Source organism: Borostomias antarcticus, assembly GCF_949987555.1.
Source record: "Borostomias antarcticus genome assembly, chromosome: 16".
NCBI lineage: Eukaryota > Metazoa > Chordata > Actinopteri > Stomiiformes > Stomiidae > Borostomias > Borostomias antarcticus.
Window position 1 is genome coordinate 23,584,947 of NC_140249.1, and position 16,627 is coordinate 23,601,573.

General features: G+C 42.9%; 1 protein-coding gene across 1 annotated transcript in view; it reads left to right on the top strand.

The window, feature by feature from the left end:
- Window positions 1-16,627, top strand: part of nell2a (neural EGFL like 2a) — a gene marked incomplete at its 5' end in the record, with an annotated part of 95,289 nt that overhangs the window by 55,814 nt on the left and 22,848 nt on the right. Inside the window, 2 exons of the mRNA XM_084451195.1 lie at window positions 9,341-9,463; window positions 9,883-9,978. Of these exons, the coding sequence (XP_084307321.1) occupies window positions 9,341-9,463; window positions 9,883-9,978 (219 nt within the window). The remainder of the gene's footprint in view (window positions 1-9,340; window positions 9,464-9,882; window positions 9,979-16,627) is intronic.

The following is a 16,627-nucleotide window of genomic DNA, read 5'->3' on the forward strand; positions in this document are numbered from 1 at the left end:
AATAAGAGAGACAATACCAGGAATAAGAGAGACAATACCAGGAATAAGGGAGACAATACCAGGAATAAGAGAGACAATACCAGGAATAAGGGAGACAATACAGGAATAAGGGAGACAATACCAGGAATAAGGGAGACAATACAGGAATAAGAGAGACAATACCAGGAATAAGAGAGACAATACCAGGAATAAGAGAGACAATACCAGGAATAAGGGAGACAATACCAGGAATAAGAGAGACAATACCAGGAATAAGGGAGACAATACAGGAATAAGGGAGACAATACCAGGAATAAGGGAGACAATACCAGGAATAAGGGAGACAATACCAGGAATAAGGGAGACAATACCAGGAATAAGGGAGACAATACCAGGAATAAGGGAGACAATACCAGGAATAAGGGAGACAATACCAGGAATAAGAGAGACAATACCAGGAATAAGGGAGACAATACAGGAATAAGGGAGACAATACCAGGAATAAGGGAGACAATACCAGGAATAAGGGAGACAATACCAGGAATAAGGGAGACAATACCAGGAATAAGGGAGACAATACCAGGAATAAGGGAGACAATACCAGGAATAAGGGAGACAATACAGGAATAAGAGAGACAATACCAGGAATAAGAGAGACAATACCAGGAATAAGAGAGACAATACCAGGAATAAGGGAGACAATACCAGGAATAAGAGAGACAATACCAGGAATAAGAGAGACAATACAGGAATAAGGGAGACAATACCAGGAATAAGAGAGACAATACCAGGAATAAGAGAGACAATACCAGGAATAAGGGAGACAATACCAGGAATAAGGGAGACAATACCAGGAATAAGAGAGACAATACCAGGAATAAGGGAGACAATACAGGAATAAGGGAGACAATACAGGAATAAGGGAGACAATACCAGGAATAAGGGAGACAATACCAGGAATAAGGGAGACAATACCAGGAATAAGAGAGACAATACCAGGAATAAGGGAGACAATACAGGAATAAGGGAGACAATACCAGGAATAAGGGAGACAATACAGGAATAAGAGAGACAATACCAGGAATAAGGGAGACAATACCAGGAATAAGAGAGACAATACCAGGAATAAGGGAGACAATACAGGAATAAGGGAGACAATACCAGGAATAAGGGAGACAATACCAGGAATAAGAGAGACAATACCAGGAATAAGGGAGACAATACCAGGAATAAGGGAGACAATACCAGGAATAAGAGAGACAATACAGGAATAAGAGAGACAATACCAGGAATAAGAGAGACAATACCAGGAATAAGGGAGACAATACCAGGAATAAGGGAGACAATACCAGGAATAAGGGAGACAATACCAGGAATAAGGGAGACAATACCAGGAATAAGGGAGACAATACCAGGAATAAGGGAGACAATACAGGAATAAGAGAGACAATACCAGGAATAAGAGAGACAATACCAGGAATAAGAGAGACAATACCAGGAATAAGGGAGACAATACCAGGAATAAGAGAGACAATACCAGGAATAAGGGAGACAATACCAGGAATAAGGGAGACAATACCAGGAATAAGAGAGACAATACCAGGAATAAGAGAGACAATACCAGGAATAAGAGAGACAATACCAGGAATAAGGGAGACAATACAGGAATAAGAGAGACAATACCAGGAATAAGAGAGACAATACCAGGAATAAGGGAGACAATACCAGGAATAAGAGAGACAATACCAGGAATAAGGGAGACAATACCAGGAATAAGAGAGACAATACCAGGAATAAGGGAGACAATACAGGAATAAGAGAGACAATACAGGAATAAGGGAGACAATACAGGAATAAGGGAGACAATACAGGAATAAGGGAGACAATACCAGGAATAAGGGAGACAATACCAGGAATAAGAGAGACAATACCAGGAATAAGGGAGACAATACCAGGAATAAGAGAGACAATACCAGGAATAAGGGAGACAATACAGGAATAAGAGAGACAATACCAGGAATAAGGGAGACAATACCAGGAATAAGAGAGACAATACCAGGAATAAGGGAGACAATACCAGGAATAAGAGAGACAATACCAGGAATAAGGGAGACAATACAGGAATAAGAGAGACAATACCAGGAATAAGGGAGACAATACCAGGAATAAGAGAGACAATACCAGGAATAAGGGAGACAATACCAGGAATAAGAGAGACAATACCAGGAATAAGGGAGACAATACAGGAATAAGAGAGACAATACCAGGAATAAGGGAGACAATACCAGGAATAAGAGAGACAATACCAGGAATAAGAGAGACAATACCAGGAATAAGAGAGACAATACCAGGAATAAGAGAGACAATACCAGGAATAAGGGAGACAATACAGGAATAAGAGAGACAATACCAGGAATAAGGGAGACAATACCAGGAATAAGGGAGACAATACCAGGAATAAGAGAGACAATACCAGGAATAAGAGAGACAATACAGGAATAAGGGAGACAATACCAGGAATAAGAGAGACAATACCAGGAATAAGGGAGACAATACAGGAATAAGAGAGACAATACCAGGAATAAGAGAGACAATACCAGGAATAAGGGAGACAATACCAGGAATAAGAGAGACAATACCAGGAATAAGGGAGACAATACCAGGAATAAGAGAGACAATACCAGGAATAAGGGAGACAATACAGGAATAAGAGAGACAATACAGGAATAAGAGAGACAATACCAGGAATAAGAGAGACAATACCAGGAATAAGGGAGACAATACCAGGAATAAGAGAGACAATACCAGGAATAAGAGAGACAATACCAGGAATAAGAGAGACAATACCAGGAATAAGAGAGACAATACAGGAATAAGAGAGACAATACCAGGAATAAGAGAGACAATACCAGGAATAAGAGAGACAATACCAGGAATAAGAGAGACAATACCAGGAATAAGAGAGACAATACAGGAATAAGGGAGACAATACCAGGAATAAGAGAGACAATACCAGGAATAAGGGAGACAATACCAGGAATAAGAGAGACAATACCAGGAATAAGAGAGACAATACCAGGAATAAGGGAGACAATACCAGGAATAAGAGAGACAATACCAGGAATAAGAGAGACAATACAGGAATAAGAGAGACAATACCAGGAATAAGAGAGACAATACAGGAATAAGAGAGACAATACAGGAATAAGAGAGACAATACCAGGAATAAGAGAGACAATACCAGGAATAAGAGAGACAATACAGGAATAAGGGAGACAATACCAGGAATAAGAGAGACAATACCAGGAATAAGAGAGACAATACAGGAATAAGAGAGACAATACCAGGAATAAGGGAGACAATACCAGGAATAAGGGAGACAATACAGGAATAAGAGAGACAATACCAGGAATAAGAGAGACAATACCAGGAATAAGAGAGACAATACCAGGAATAAGAGAGACAATATCAGGAATAAGAGAGACAATACAGGAATAAGGGAGACAATACAGGAATAAGAGAGACAATACCAGGAATAAGAGAGACAATACCAGGAATAAGAGAGACAATACCAGGAATAAGGGAGACAATACCAGGAATAAGGGAGACAATACCAGGAATAAGGGAGACAATACCAGGAATAAGAGAGACAATACCAGGAATAAGAGAGACAATACCAGGAATAAGAGAGACAATACCAGGAATAAGGGAGACAATACCAGGAATAAGAGAGACAATACCAGGAATAAGGGAGACAATACAGGAATAAGGGAGACAATACCAGGAATAAGGGAGACAATACAGGAATAAGAGAGACAATACCAGGAATAAGAGAGACAATACCAGGAATAAGAGAGACAATACCAGGAATAAGGGAGACAATACCAGGAATAAGAGAGACAATACCAGGAATAAGGGAGACAATACAGGAATAAGGGAGACAATACCAGGAATAAGGGAGACAATACCAGGAATAAGGGAGACAATACCAGGAATAAGGGAGACAATACCAGGAATAAGGGAGACAATACCAGGAATAAGGGAGACAATACCAGGAATAAGGGAGACAATACCAGGAATAAGAGAGACAATACCAGGAATAAGGGAGACAATACAGGAATAAGGGAGACAATACCAGGAATAAGGGAGACAATACCAGGAATAAGGGAGACAATACCAGGAATAAGGGAGACAATACCAGGAATAAGGGAGACAATACCAGGAATAAGGGAGACAATACCAGGAATAAGGGAGACAATACAGGAATAAGAGAGACAATACCAGGAATAAGAGAGACAATACCAGGAATAAGAGAGACAATACCAGGAATAAGGGAGACAATACCAGGAATAAGAGAGACAATACCAGGAATAAGAGAGACAATACAGGAATAAGGGAGACAATACCAGGAATAAGAGAGACAATACCAGGAATAAGAGAGACAATACCAGGAATAAGGGAGACAATACCAGGAATAAGGGAGACAATACCAGGAATAAGAGAGACAATACCAGGAATAAGGGAGACAATACAGGAATAAGGGAGACAATACAGGAATAAGGGAGACAATACCAGGAATAAGGGAGACAATACCAGGAATAAGGGAGACAATACCAGGAATAAGAGAGACAATACCAGGAATAAGGGAGACAATACAGGAATAAGGGAGACAATACCAGGAATAAGGGAGACAATACAGGAATAAGAGAGACAATACCAGGAATAAGGGAGACAATACCAGGAATAAGAGAGACAATACCAGGAATAAGGGAGACAATACAGGAATAAGGGAGACAATACCAGGAATAAGGGAGACAATACCAGGAATAAGAGAGACAATACCAGGAATAAGGGAGACAATACCAGGAATAAGGGAGACAATACCAGGAATAAGAGAGACAATACAGGAATAAGAGAGACAATACCAGGAATAAGAGAGACAATACCAGGAATAAGGGAGACAATACCAGGAATAAGGGAGACAATACCAGGAATAAGGGAGACAATACCAGGAATAAGGGAGACAATACCAGGAATAAGGGAGACAATACCAGGAATAAGGGAGACAATACAGGAATAAGAGAGACAATACCAGGAATAAGAGAGACAATACCAGGAATAAGAGAGACAATACCAGGAATAAGGGAGACAATACCAGGAATAAGAGAGACAATACCAGGAATAAGGGAGACAATACCAGGAATAAGGGAGACAATACCAGGAATAAGAGAGACAATACCAGGAATAAGAGAGACAATACCAGGAATAAGAGAGACAATACCAGGAATAAGGGAGACAATACAGGAATAAGAGAGACAATACCAGGAATAAGAGAGACAATACCAGGAATAAGGGAGACAATACCAGGAATAAGAGAGACAATACCAGGAATAAGGGAGACAATACCAGGAATAAGAGAGACAATACCAGGAATAAGGGAGACAATACAGGAATAAGAGAGACAATACAGGAATAAGGGAGACAATACAGGAATAAGGGAGACAATACAGGAATAAGGGAGACAATACCAGGAATAAGGGAGACAATACCAGGAATAAGAGAGACAATACCAGGAATAAGGGAGACAATACCAGGAATAAGAGAGACAATACCAGGAATAAGGGAGACAATACAGGAATAAGAGAGACAATACCAGGAATAAGGGAGACAATACCAGGAATAAGAGAGACAATACCAGGAATAAGGGAGACAATACCAGGAATAAGAGAGACAATACCAGGAATAAGGGAGACAATACAGGAATAAGAGAGACAATACCAGGAATAAGGGAGACAATACCAGGAATAAGAGAGACAATACCAGGAATAAGGGAGACAATACCAGGAATAAGAGAGACAATACCAGGAATAAGGGAGACAATACAGGAATAAGAGAGACAATACCAGGAATAAGGGAGACAATACCAGGAATAAGAGAGACAATACCAGGAATAAGAGAGACAATACCAGGAATAAGAGAGACAATACCAGGAATAAGAGAGACAATACCAGGAATAAGGGAGACAATACAGGAATAAGAGAGACAATACCAGGAATAAGGGAGACAATACCAGGAATAAGGGAGACAATACCAGGAATAAGAGAGACAATACCAGGAATAAGAGAGACAATACAGGAATAAGGGAGACAATACCAGGAATAAGAGAGACAATACCAGGAATAAGGGAGACAATACAGGAATAAGAGAGACAATACCAGGAATAAGAGAGACAATACCAGGAATAAGGGAGACAATACCAGGAATAAGAGAGACAATACCAGGAATAAGGGAGACAATACCAGGAATAAGAGAGACAATACCAGGAATAAGGGAGACAATACAGGAATAAGAGAGACAATACAGGAATAAGAGAGACAATACCAGGAATAAGAGAGACAATACCAGGAATAAGGGAGACAATACCAGGAATAAGAGAGACAATACCAGGAATAAGAGAGACAATACCAGGAATAAGAGAGACAATACCAGGAATAAGAGAGACAATACAGGAATAAGAGAGACAATACCAGGAATAAGAGAGACAATACCAGGAATAAGAGAGACAATACCAGGAATAAGAGAGACAATACCAGGAATAAGAGAGACAATACAGGAATAAGGGAGACAATACCAGGAATAAGAGAGACAATACCAGGAATAAGGGAGACAATACCAGGAATAAGAGAGACAATACCAGGAATAAGAGAGACAATACCAGGAATAAGGGAGACAATACCAGGAATAAGAGAGACAATACCAGGAATAAGAGAGACAATACAGGAATAAGAGAGACAATACCAGGAATAAGAGAGACAATACAGGAATAAGAGAGACAATACAGGAATAAGAGAGACAATACCAGGAATAAGAGAGACAATACCAGGAATAAGAGAGACAATACAGGAATAAGGGAGACAATACCAGGAATAAGAGAGACAATACCAGGAATAAGAGAGACAATACAGGAATAAGAGAGACAATACCAGGAATAAGAGAGACAATACAGGAATAAGAGAGACAATACCAGGAATAAGAGAGACAATACCAGGAATAAGGGAGACAATACCAGGAATAAGAGAGACAATACCAGGAATAAGAGAGACAATACAGGAATAAGGGAGACAATAAAAATAAAACCCACCACCAATTAACCATGCGTAGAGACGCACACCAAATGTAACAACGTGACAACCGCCCTCTAACCTGGTGGAAATAACCTGGGTTAAACCTAGGGGTGAGATATAGACCCCGGGTGTTTAACCTAACCACCTACCCCTGGTGAAGAAACATACATTTAACACACAAACAACAACAACAACACGGAACACTAAACATTAACGAACGGGACAAACATTAACAAAGAAATAACGAAACTGAAACTACATAACAAAGAGATGACGACTGAAGTGGACTACAGATCTGAAGAACATCAAAGCAAGCTCAACGAGCGAAATATCATCTGACACAACACGCGAACAAAGGGACTTATACTGTATAGGACGCAGACAGCCCTCTGATTGGACGAACGGATGCTTGTGACCTGATGGCGGGAACAACTGGACCTGGTGATGAATGGAGAGAAAGGGGAGGAGTCAACCGAGGGAACACAAAACACACACACACACACAGCCCACATACGCATACAGAGTGTTGATGAAGACACAAATACACATAATCTCTGTATGCGGAACACCTCTCTCTCTCTCTCTCTCTCTCTCTCTCTCTCTCTCTCCTACTCTCTCTTTTTCTCTCTCTTTCTCTTCTCTCTCTTGGTGTCCCATGCCATGCATTCTGATTCACATCCTACACTCTGAATACTAAGATGTTTAGCTTGAGGTCTTACTCAATAGATTAATTATGCGAGTGTGTGTGTGTGTGTGTGTGTGTGTGTGTGTGTGTGTGTGTGTGTGTGTGTGTGTGTGTGTGCGTGCGTGTTGCCCGTTTGCTGTACCTACCAAGTGCTACGGGTAAATGATCATAAGCCCTAACAAGGGCATATTTATACTCTTATTGTCACTGTGTAGAAAGGCTCTTGAGAGGCTTGAGAGCTAGTTTAGGAGTGAATAAGTGTGTGAGAAGAGCTGGGAGGAATGCATAAGATATTTTAGTCGCATGCCAGGATGTAGAGCGGCCCAGAAATCCACTAACACTGGCCTAGAAGCAGAACAACGTGTTTCCAAGAGATAAGCTTGAAAATTGTGCTTTCATTTGTGGAGGGAAGAGTTTTTGTGTTGACAGATTTATTCTCCATGTAATCGCTTTTCATTATTATTTCAATCCTCACCACACAGCCAATACACTATTGTAGTACTGTTGTTTCCACAAATAATATAGGCCTAGTGATTAGCTTCCGTAGTCCGTAAGGTTCCGGGTGGTTGATTTCTTCTTTCTTCCTACAGTAGGAACCTAAACTTGACTTTACATCTCAGATCAAGTCTCTTCAGTCTTAAGAAGCTCGTTCCAGATGGTTCCACAGCCACACTGTCTAAATAACTGTCTACATAACTGGGGCGGCTGTAGCTCAGTTGGTAGAGCGGGTCGTTCAATGATCGAAGGTTCAGCGGTTCGAATCCCAGCTCCGACTGTCCACATGTCGAAGTGTCCTTGAGCAAGACACCTAACCCCAAATTGCTCCCAATGAGCAGGTTAGCACCTTGCATGGCAGCTACCGCCATTGGTGTGTGAATGTGTGTGTGAATGGGTGAATGAGAGGCCATTGTAAAGCGCTTTGAGTGCCGCTAAGGTGGAAAAGCGCTATATAAGTGCAGTCCATTTACCATTTAGAAACAGTAAGGAAGTACTTATCAGCCAGCAATATGCACGAAAGCTCTGCTGAGATGTTATTCCAGCGATGTCTCAAGGATGGAGAGCTCCTTGCATTCATGGACACACCAAGGACATGTCCTGTAGAGACGCACACCAAGGACATGTCCTGTAGAGACGCACACCCAGGACATGTGCTGTAGAGACGCACACCCAGGACATGTCCTGTAGAGACGCACACCAAGGACATGTCCTGTAGAGACGCACACCAAGGACATGTCCTGTAGAGACGCACACCAAGGACATGACCTGTAGAGACGCACACCAAGGACATGTCCTGTAGAGCCTGTTCTGTCAGCGACGCAGTCAGCAACACAGAGATGGGGCTGCAGCCGGGGTGGCTGGGACAGGAAACGGGTGTGTCCTAACAGGAAACGGGTGTGTCCTCTTCCTGTCTTCTCAGTTGAACAGATACCCCCCCCCCACCACACACACACACTTCCCACTGAGCAGGCTGCCCTCTGAGGAAAGAAGAGGGGTGTTGAGGTGAAGTTGGGTTGTGGCGCTCAGATGTTGTGTCTTATGTTTTTTCTCCCAGAACATGACGAATGTGAGAGCGGCCTACACAGCTGTGACCAGAATGCTCTCTGTTTCAACATGGTGGGGGGCCACAGCTGCTCCTGCAGGCCGGGCTACATGGGCAACGGCACCATCTGCAAAGGTGAGTGACTGACCAGACCAAGTCTGAGGTAAACAAAGCCGGTAGCGTTAGCTTCTCTCTCATATCCCTTGTACCCCTTTTCACATCCTACTGCCTCTCCATTCCGTCCAATCAGAGGAAGGGATTTTAATCGCTGTGGATATTATCTTAGCTCCTATAGTATCGCATCACTTTGGAGACCTCACTATTTTTGGGGGGCTAGCTAAATTAACAATCTGTGAAGGATGAATTCATAAATTAACCATGGTGAAGTGAATTAATGATTAAGGAAAAAGTAAAAGGAGGGTAATGAATCACATTACCAAATTAGCCCGTGTTCAGTATGCAAATACATATGCTTCTGTCGGTCTAATAGAAACGTGAATGGACGTTAATCTAAGTGAGTAATGGCCGTTCTCTGTTCTGCGACGTTCCTGTAGCCGTATGTGACGGCCTATGCCAGAACGGTGGAACCTGCACATCCCCCAACACCTGTGTCTGCCAGCAAGGCTTCACCGGGAAGAAGTGTGAGACAGGTAGGACTGAACACCTGGGGGGGGGAACGTTGAGGGACTCAACGTTTCAATAAATCATTCAAGCTCGCTCGTTTTTAAGACGGTAAATTATGCGCTTGAAGTTGACAGTTGAAAGTCTCTCAATTTTGTAATAGATTGATCCGAATACAAGAATGTAAAGTGTGAAGAGTGGGATGGGAGTGAGGTATGTTGAGAAATATGTTGAGGAAACATGCAGTCGATCTCAATGACAGCTTGGTGAAAGTGAAGAGGTGCAGTTTGATAAAATGGAAATCTTATAGACCAACCAACTATTGTTGGTGCCTTTATAATGGAGTCATGTCTGGATGCTTGCTTTAGAAAGACTAGCTGTAGCTGTGCATAATTGTTTTGTGAAACGATCGTCACTGTTTGTGAAATGTTCAGAGACAGAGAAATAGCAGAGGATACAAAATATTACTGAGACGTTTTCTGTCATTCCCAGCGAGGGTATTCACAAAGGGACAGCTTGCATTATCTCTGTGTGTGTGTGTGTGTGTGTGTGTGTGTGTTTGTGTGTGTGTGTGTGTGTGTGTGTTAATGTTTGTGAATGTAGAGTGTGTGTGTCTGTGAATTGTGTGTGTGTGTGTGTGTTTGTATTTGCCTGTGTAAGTCTACCTGCAACATTGTGAGTGATAAGCTTGTTCCAGTTCCAATGACCCGTTGGATTGAACTGCAGCAGCTGGGTTTGGGCATTACTCTCATCATACTAATGAGTTTACAGCACCAGCGTTACCTACAGGCAGAAGAAAAGATAAAATAGTGCCTTTAAAAAGCATTCGCCCCTCTTTTTCACATAAAACCTAAATTGAATCATGAATATGTTGTAACACAATTAAATATGTATTCTTCAGATTTAATTTAGTTTTTTTGGTCACTGATAAACACAAAGCAGTCTATTATGTAAAAGTGAAAAAAGAAATCACCATATTTTCCTAAATTAATTACAAATAAAAAACAGAAAATAATTGATTCCATAAGTATTCACTGTAACGCTATCTGCTATAAATGCTATAAATCTGCTAATAAACCATTTATAAACCATCTGTTCATGATCTGTTCATCCTTTACAAATCATTATTACAACATTTCTAAACGTTAATAACGTCAATCTCCCACCTGAAGGCTGACTCGTCTCTCTCAGAGATGAGTCTGATGAGGGTGGCGTCGTCCGCAAACTTCAGGAGTTTGACAGACAGACTGGTGGCTGGAGGTGCAGCTGTTGGTGTTCAGGGAGAAGAGTAGGGGGGAGAGAACTCAGCCCTGGGGGGCGCCGGGGCTGATGGACCCGGAGTCCGAGATGTTTTTACCCAGCTTCACGTGCTGCTTCCTGTCGGACAGGAAGTCGGTGATCCACCTGCAGGTAGGATCAGGCACGCGCAGCTGGGAGAGCTCGTACTCCAGTGTGAGGGGGAGGATGGTGTTGAAGGCAGAGCTAAAGTCCACAAACAGGATCCTGGCGTCGGTGCCTGCGTGTTCCAGATGAAGGTCCATGTTTACTGCGTCGTCCACAGACCTGTTTGTTCTCTAGGCGAACTGCAGAGTGGGTCTGTGATGGATTTGAGGTGCAGTAGAACAAGACGCTTAAAGACCTTCATTACTGGAGGTCACGGCGACGGGCCTGTAGTCACTTAGGCCGGTTGTTTTCTTGGAGACAGAGATGATGGTGGAGGTCGTGAAGCAGGTTGGTACACGACATCACGTCAGATAGAGTCATTCAGAAGCCGGATGGCTTGGGACCCTGTCGGCCTCGGTCTTGCATCTGGTGTAGATGTCCTCGAGGTGAGGGAGTGGGTACAATAATGTTTAGACCTATAAACTGTATTCAATGTGGTTAACTGCTGCAGGAAATGTTCGAAGAGACTTAATGTTGAAGCACAGTGTTCCTTATCGCTGATCTGTGTCTCATATCACCAGCTCTGCGTTCATCTGTGGGAGACTACAGCTGCCCGGACCAAGCAACAGACCCCAGCTAATAGAAAAGACAAGACGCGACACTTAAGCCTGTTTATCATTGGTTCCTTAGGCAGACAGACACAGAGCAGACCTCTCGTTGGTGCAGGTATTGATTGCACATAAAGGGCCTTTACGAGGAGTCCTTTTTACTGCCTGTCTTAAAGCAAATTACTTTTCTCAAGGTGCCGTTGGCTGATGGCGAGGAGGATGGCTTACAGGCTTTTTTTGTAGAGCAGTAATAAGCAAGATATCTTCTCTTACTCCCTGAGCGGGCTGAGCAGCGCAGTAGAGCGGTGATGAACATGTGATGCGCTTGTGATGTGGTAATGTGGTCCTGTTGAACATGTGATTCAGTTGTGATATGGTAATGCAGTCCTGTTGAACATGTGATGCAGTTGTGATATGGTAATGCGGTCCTGTTGAACATGTGATTCAGTTGTGATATGGTAATGCGGTCCTGTTGAACATGTGATGCAGTTGTGATATGGTAATGCGGTCCTGTTGAACATGTGATTCAGTTGTGATATGGTAATGCGGTCCTGTTGAACATGTGATGCACTTGTGATATGGTTGAACCACTCAAGCATTTTATTTTATTTTTTGTTGTTGTTTTACTAGATTTCTGGTGAATTTCTAGAACATTCTGTTCTGAGGTTGTGAGGGCTGTTTTCTAACCAAACTATTTAAAACTCCATGAGCTGCAAACAAACAGTGATTAGAGCTCCCCGGTCTCATCAGAGAGGAAGGGAACGCTGTCGTGCTGTGTGGCTCAGGGCTCGGCCTATTTACAGGCCCCCGCCCTGTTAGTCATCAAGGTTGATTAGAATTCAACCATTTGTGGTCTCACACAAACTAGGGAGGAGAAATGCAGGGACACACACACACATACACTTGGTGCATAAGAATGCACACACACACACACACACTTGCTGCATAAGAATGCACACACACACACACACACCTCCCGGCGTCTGTTGTTGCCTCAGGTGACAAGACATTTGTCACCCCATCTGCAGCTGCTGTGTCTCTCCTCCTCATCTCTCTCTCTCACTCTCTCTCTCCCCTGTCTCTCTCTCTTTCTCTCTCTCCTCTAAACAGCCGTGGAAACCCACTCTCCATCTCCAGTCACCATGGCAGCTCTCTGACAGCCTTGTCCTTGCCTGTACCCAGTCTGGTACCAGGGCCGTCTCTGGGGGGTCAGACCCTCCAGCCCCTGGCCTCTGAATCACTTGATCTCCCCTGCCTGGCAGGCAGGCAGTCAGTCAGTCAGTCAGTCAGTCAGGCAGGCAGGCAGTCAGTCAGTCAGTCAGATGGTGGGTAGATAGATAGATAGATAGATAGATAGATAGATAGATAGATAGATAGATAGATAGATAGATAGATAGATAGATAGATAGATAGATAGATAGAGAGAGAGAGAGAGAGAGAGAGAGAGAGAGAGAGAGAGAGAGAGAGAGAGATAGATAGATAGATAGATAGATAGATAGATCCTTTGTGAGTCTGTTCTTACCATGACAGGGAGCAGGCCGCTGGAGCAGTTCATAGAGACAGAGGGAGACTAATCAACTGCTGTGTGTGTGTGTGTGTGTGATTGTGATGCACACAATGCATGTTAGGGTGTATGGGGAGAGGGGTGGGGTATAGAGAGAGGGAATAATAGAAGCAAATGCCAAGAAAGAACAGTGAGGAGGGAGAGATATAAACACAGAGAAAGGGAATGGATAAATAGACGATGGGCTCTGAACTTCCTCCTCCCATTCACAACCCAAGCCAGCCCCCGACCTTCCGGAAGGCGAGGAGCAGCTTTGGGGACAAGTTTAATGGCTGACGCCAAGGCCCAAGCAAGGAGGGAGTTGCAGTAGTCCAGGTGGGAGATGACCAGGGCCTGGATGAGCACCTGCGCCGTTTCGTCAGTGAGGAAAGGGTGAATCCTCCTGATGTTGTAGAGCAAGAAATCTACAGGAGTGCGTGACAGATGTGATATGTGCGGAGAACGACAGTTCGTCGTCCAAGGTCACACCCAGATTCACAGTGTCACCACTGTGTCGTCAACGGTGATGACCAGGTCCCAGTGCGGGCACACGCTCCACAAGACCTCCAGTCTGTCCTTGTTAGCAGTGAGAGCGTGCAGCGGGATCGGGCTATCTGTCAACACCACCGAAACGTAAGTAGCCTGCCAATAGAGTCCCGGCATCCCATCCACCACTTTCCTTGACTGTTGCTGCATTGACAATGAGGCGCAGAACTGAATTAAACAAGCATCTGCTGCCTTTGGGAGCCGCCGGCGTCGGATCTTTCAAAACAAGAAACTACATCACTGCACAAAGGTCTGTGTCTACCAAGCCATCTGCATCACCGCCCTCCCTCACAGCTGGGATGCTTGGGTAATTTACAGCCGCCGCATCGAGTCCCTGGAGCTCCTCTGCATGCGCAGCCTTCAGCCCGTCCTGGGAATTACGCCATCGCGTGCCTCCTTCTGAAATACTCCCAAAGACCAACTGCCGAAGTGTTGAGGCTATGATCACCCAGCTCCTTCTGAAATACTCCCAAAGACCAACTGCCGAAGTGTTGAGGCTATGATCACCCAGCTCCTTCTGAAATACTCCCAAAGACCAACTGCCGAAGTGTTGAGGCTATGATCACCCAGCTCCTTCTGAAATACTCCCAAAGACCAACTGCCGAAGTGTTGAGGCTATGATCACCCAGCTCCTTCTGAAATACTCCCAAAGACCAACTGCCGAAGTGTTGAGGCTATGATCACCCAGCTCCTTCTGAAATACTCCCAAAGACCAACTGCCGAAGTGTTGAGGCTATGATCACCCAGCTCCTTCTGAAATACTCCCAAAGACCAACTGCCGAAGTGTTGAGGCTATGATCACCCAGCACCAGTTGTGTTGGCTGGGGAATGTTGTAGGAAAGCCCCTTTCGGGACTGTACTGTACTGTAGGTACGGCCGTTGGATGAGCTATCGCTCTCTGTATCTACAGTCCCTTGTCCCTCCATAGCTGTCTTAAAAAGGCTCTCCTGCTCTTCTAACAAGTGACACTTCTCAACAAAGTGTCACAGAGAAATTTCAAAGATACTCACTGATTCTGGAGGGTTTCACCATAAGTGGATGTGGGGTTAGAATGCACGGAATTGCTAAACATGTTTAAACATGTTTAATATAGCTTATTCGACCTCGGGAAAACTGCCTTGTGAAAAATGGTCTGTCTTCTTCTGCGTTTGTTATTAGTGGTGTCGCCCTCACCTGGCAGGAGGTTGCATTGCAACAATAAAGACGTGATTAAAACAGGTTTTTCAGCTCCATGCTTGTCTCTGAAGATTTCGGGAGATGGCAGGGTTTGTGAAGCTTATAGACGTGTTGATGATGAGATGGACACAATTCGGGCATATAAAGGATGGTAATGTTGGGGACAGATTCAGAAAAATAATTCCAGTTGTTGTCGGACTGATGGTGCAGGATGAAAGAGATTTTCGGAAATATCCTTTGAATTTCCTTTTTATTTGTTCTCTGCAAATGCTGCATCTAGGCATTTTTATAAGCTTCACATAATAAAAATAGAAAATAATTTAATTTTCTTAGGCTATTCAATTCGATTCTGTTCTGCTATTTTAGTCTATTCTTCTTCTCTTCTACAGTATGTTATTATTTTATGCATTATAATAGTCAAAACGCAATCTCCAAAGACATTGCATTCTGCACAGCGGTAGCACGATATAATTTAGAGTGCAATGTTCAAACATACACGAGAAGACTTCTGAAAGATTTTTAAAAGTCTCAGACCCTCACATCTAAAGACTAAAAACTTAAGATAATATTAAACATTGATATTCCCAGAACTTCAAGACGAGAAAAAGATCTGACTTCAGATGTGGATTGCCACCTCAAACAGGGAGCGCACTCCAACTCTAGCAAAACTCTCATTTTTTATTCAGACACTGGAAAGTGCATGTACTTAAATAATTTGGATGGATGGACAGAATGATGGAATGATGGAATATGATCCAGGGTAGACCAACTTGAGGTCGAGTGGATGTGAGTTGAGTGGAAGCTCTGGTCTAGCAGGCCTACATCAAACGACTATTAGCCTAATAAAATAATAATGATGATAATAATAATTATTATTATTATTATTATTATTATTATTATTATAACAACAATAACAGCTCAGGCTGAATAACGAACTAGGCCTACTAGTTAATTACTAACGAATAGGATCACCCTAATTTAGAAAGGTAGGTCTGAAAACAAGCTGACCAAGATTTCCTTTAGTTGAAGACCTACATAAAGCAGCCCTACATAAATGCATTTGAAAATTGTATTTAGGAACACAGTCTTTTCATAAATGTTTTTTTAATTTTTTATCCTATACGGTGACCTTGAGTGACCTGAAAGGCACCTTATAAATACAATCTCTTTCAATGAGGTGATCATGCAAGCTCCTGGAAAATGCTTGTCTATTGGCTAAGAATATTCACAGAGCAGTAAACATGGGCTGAGTTCTTCATAGGAGAGACATGACTATCAGTAGAGTATATAAATAGATACAGAGGGATGGTGCCTACATGGTCGGCCATTATGTGTGACTAGCTATCCCTGTAGTGTATAATAGAATTTAAGTGAATCATACATTTATAACAAAGCACAATAAGCACTTAGCAGACAGGCTCA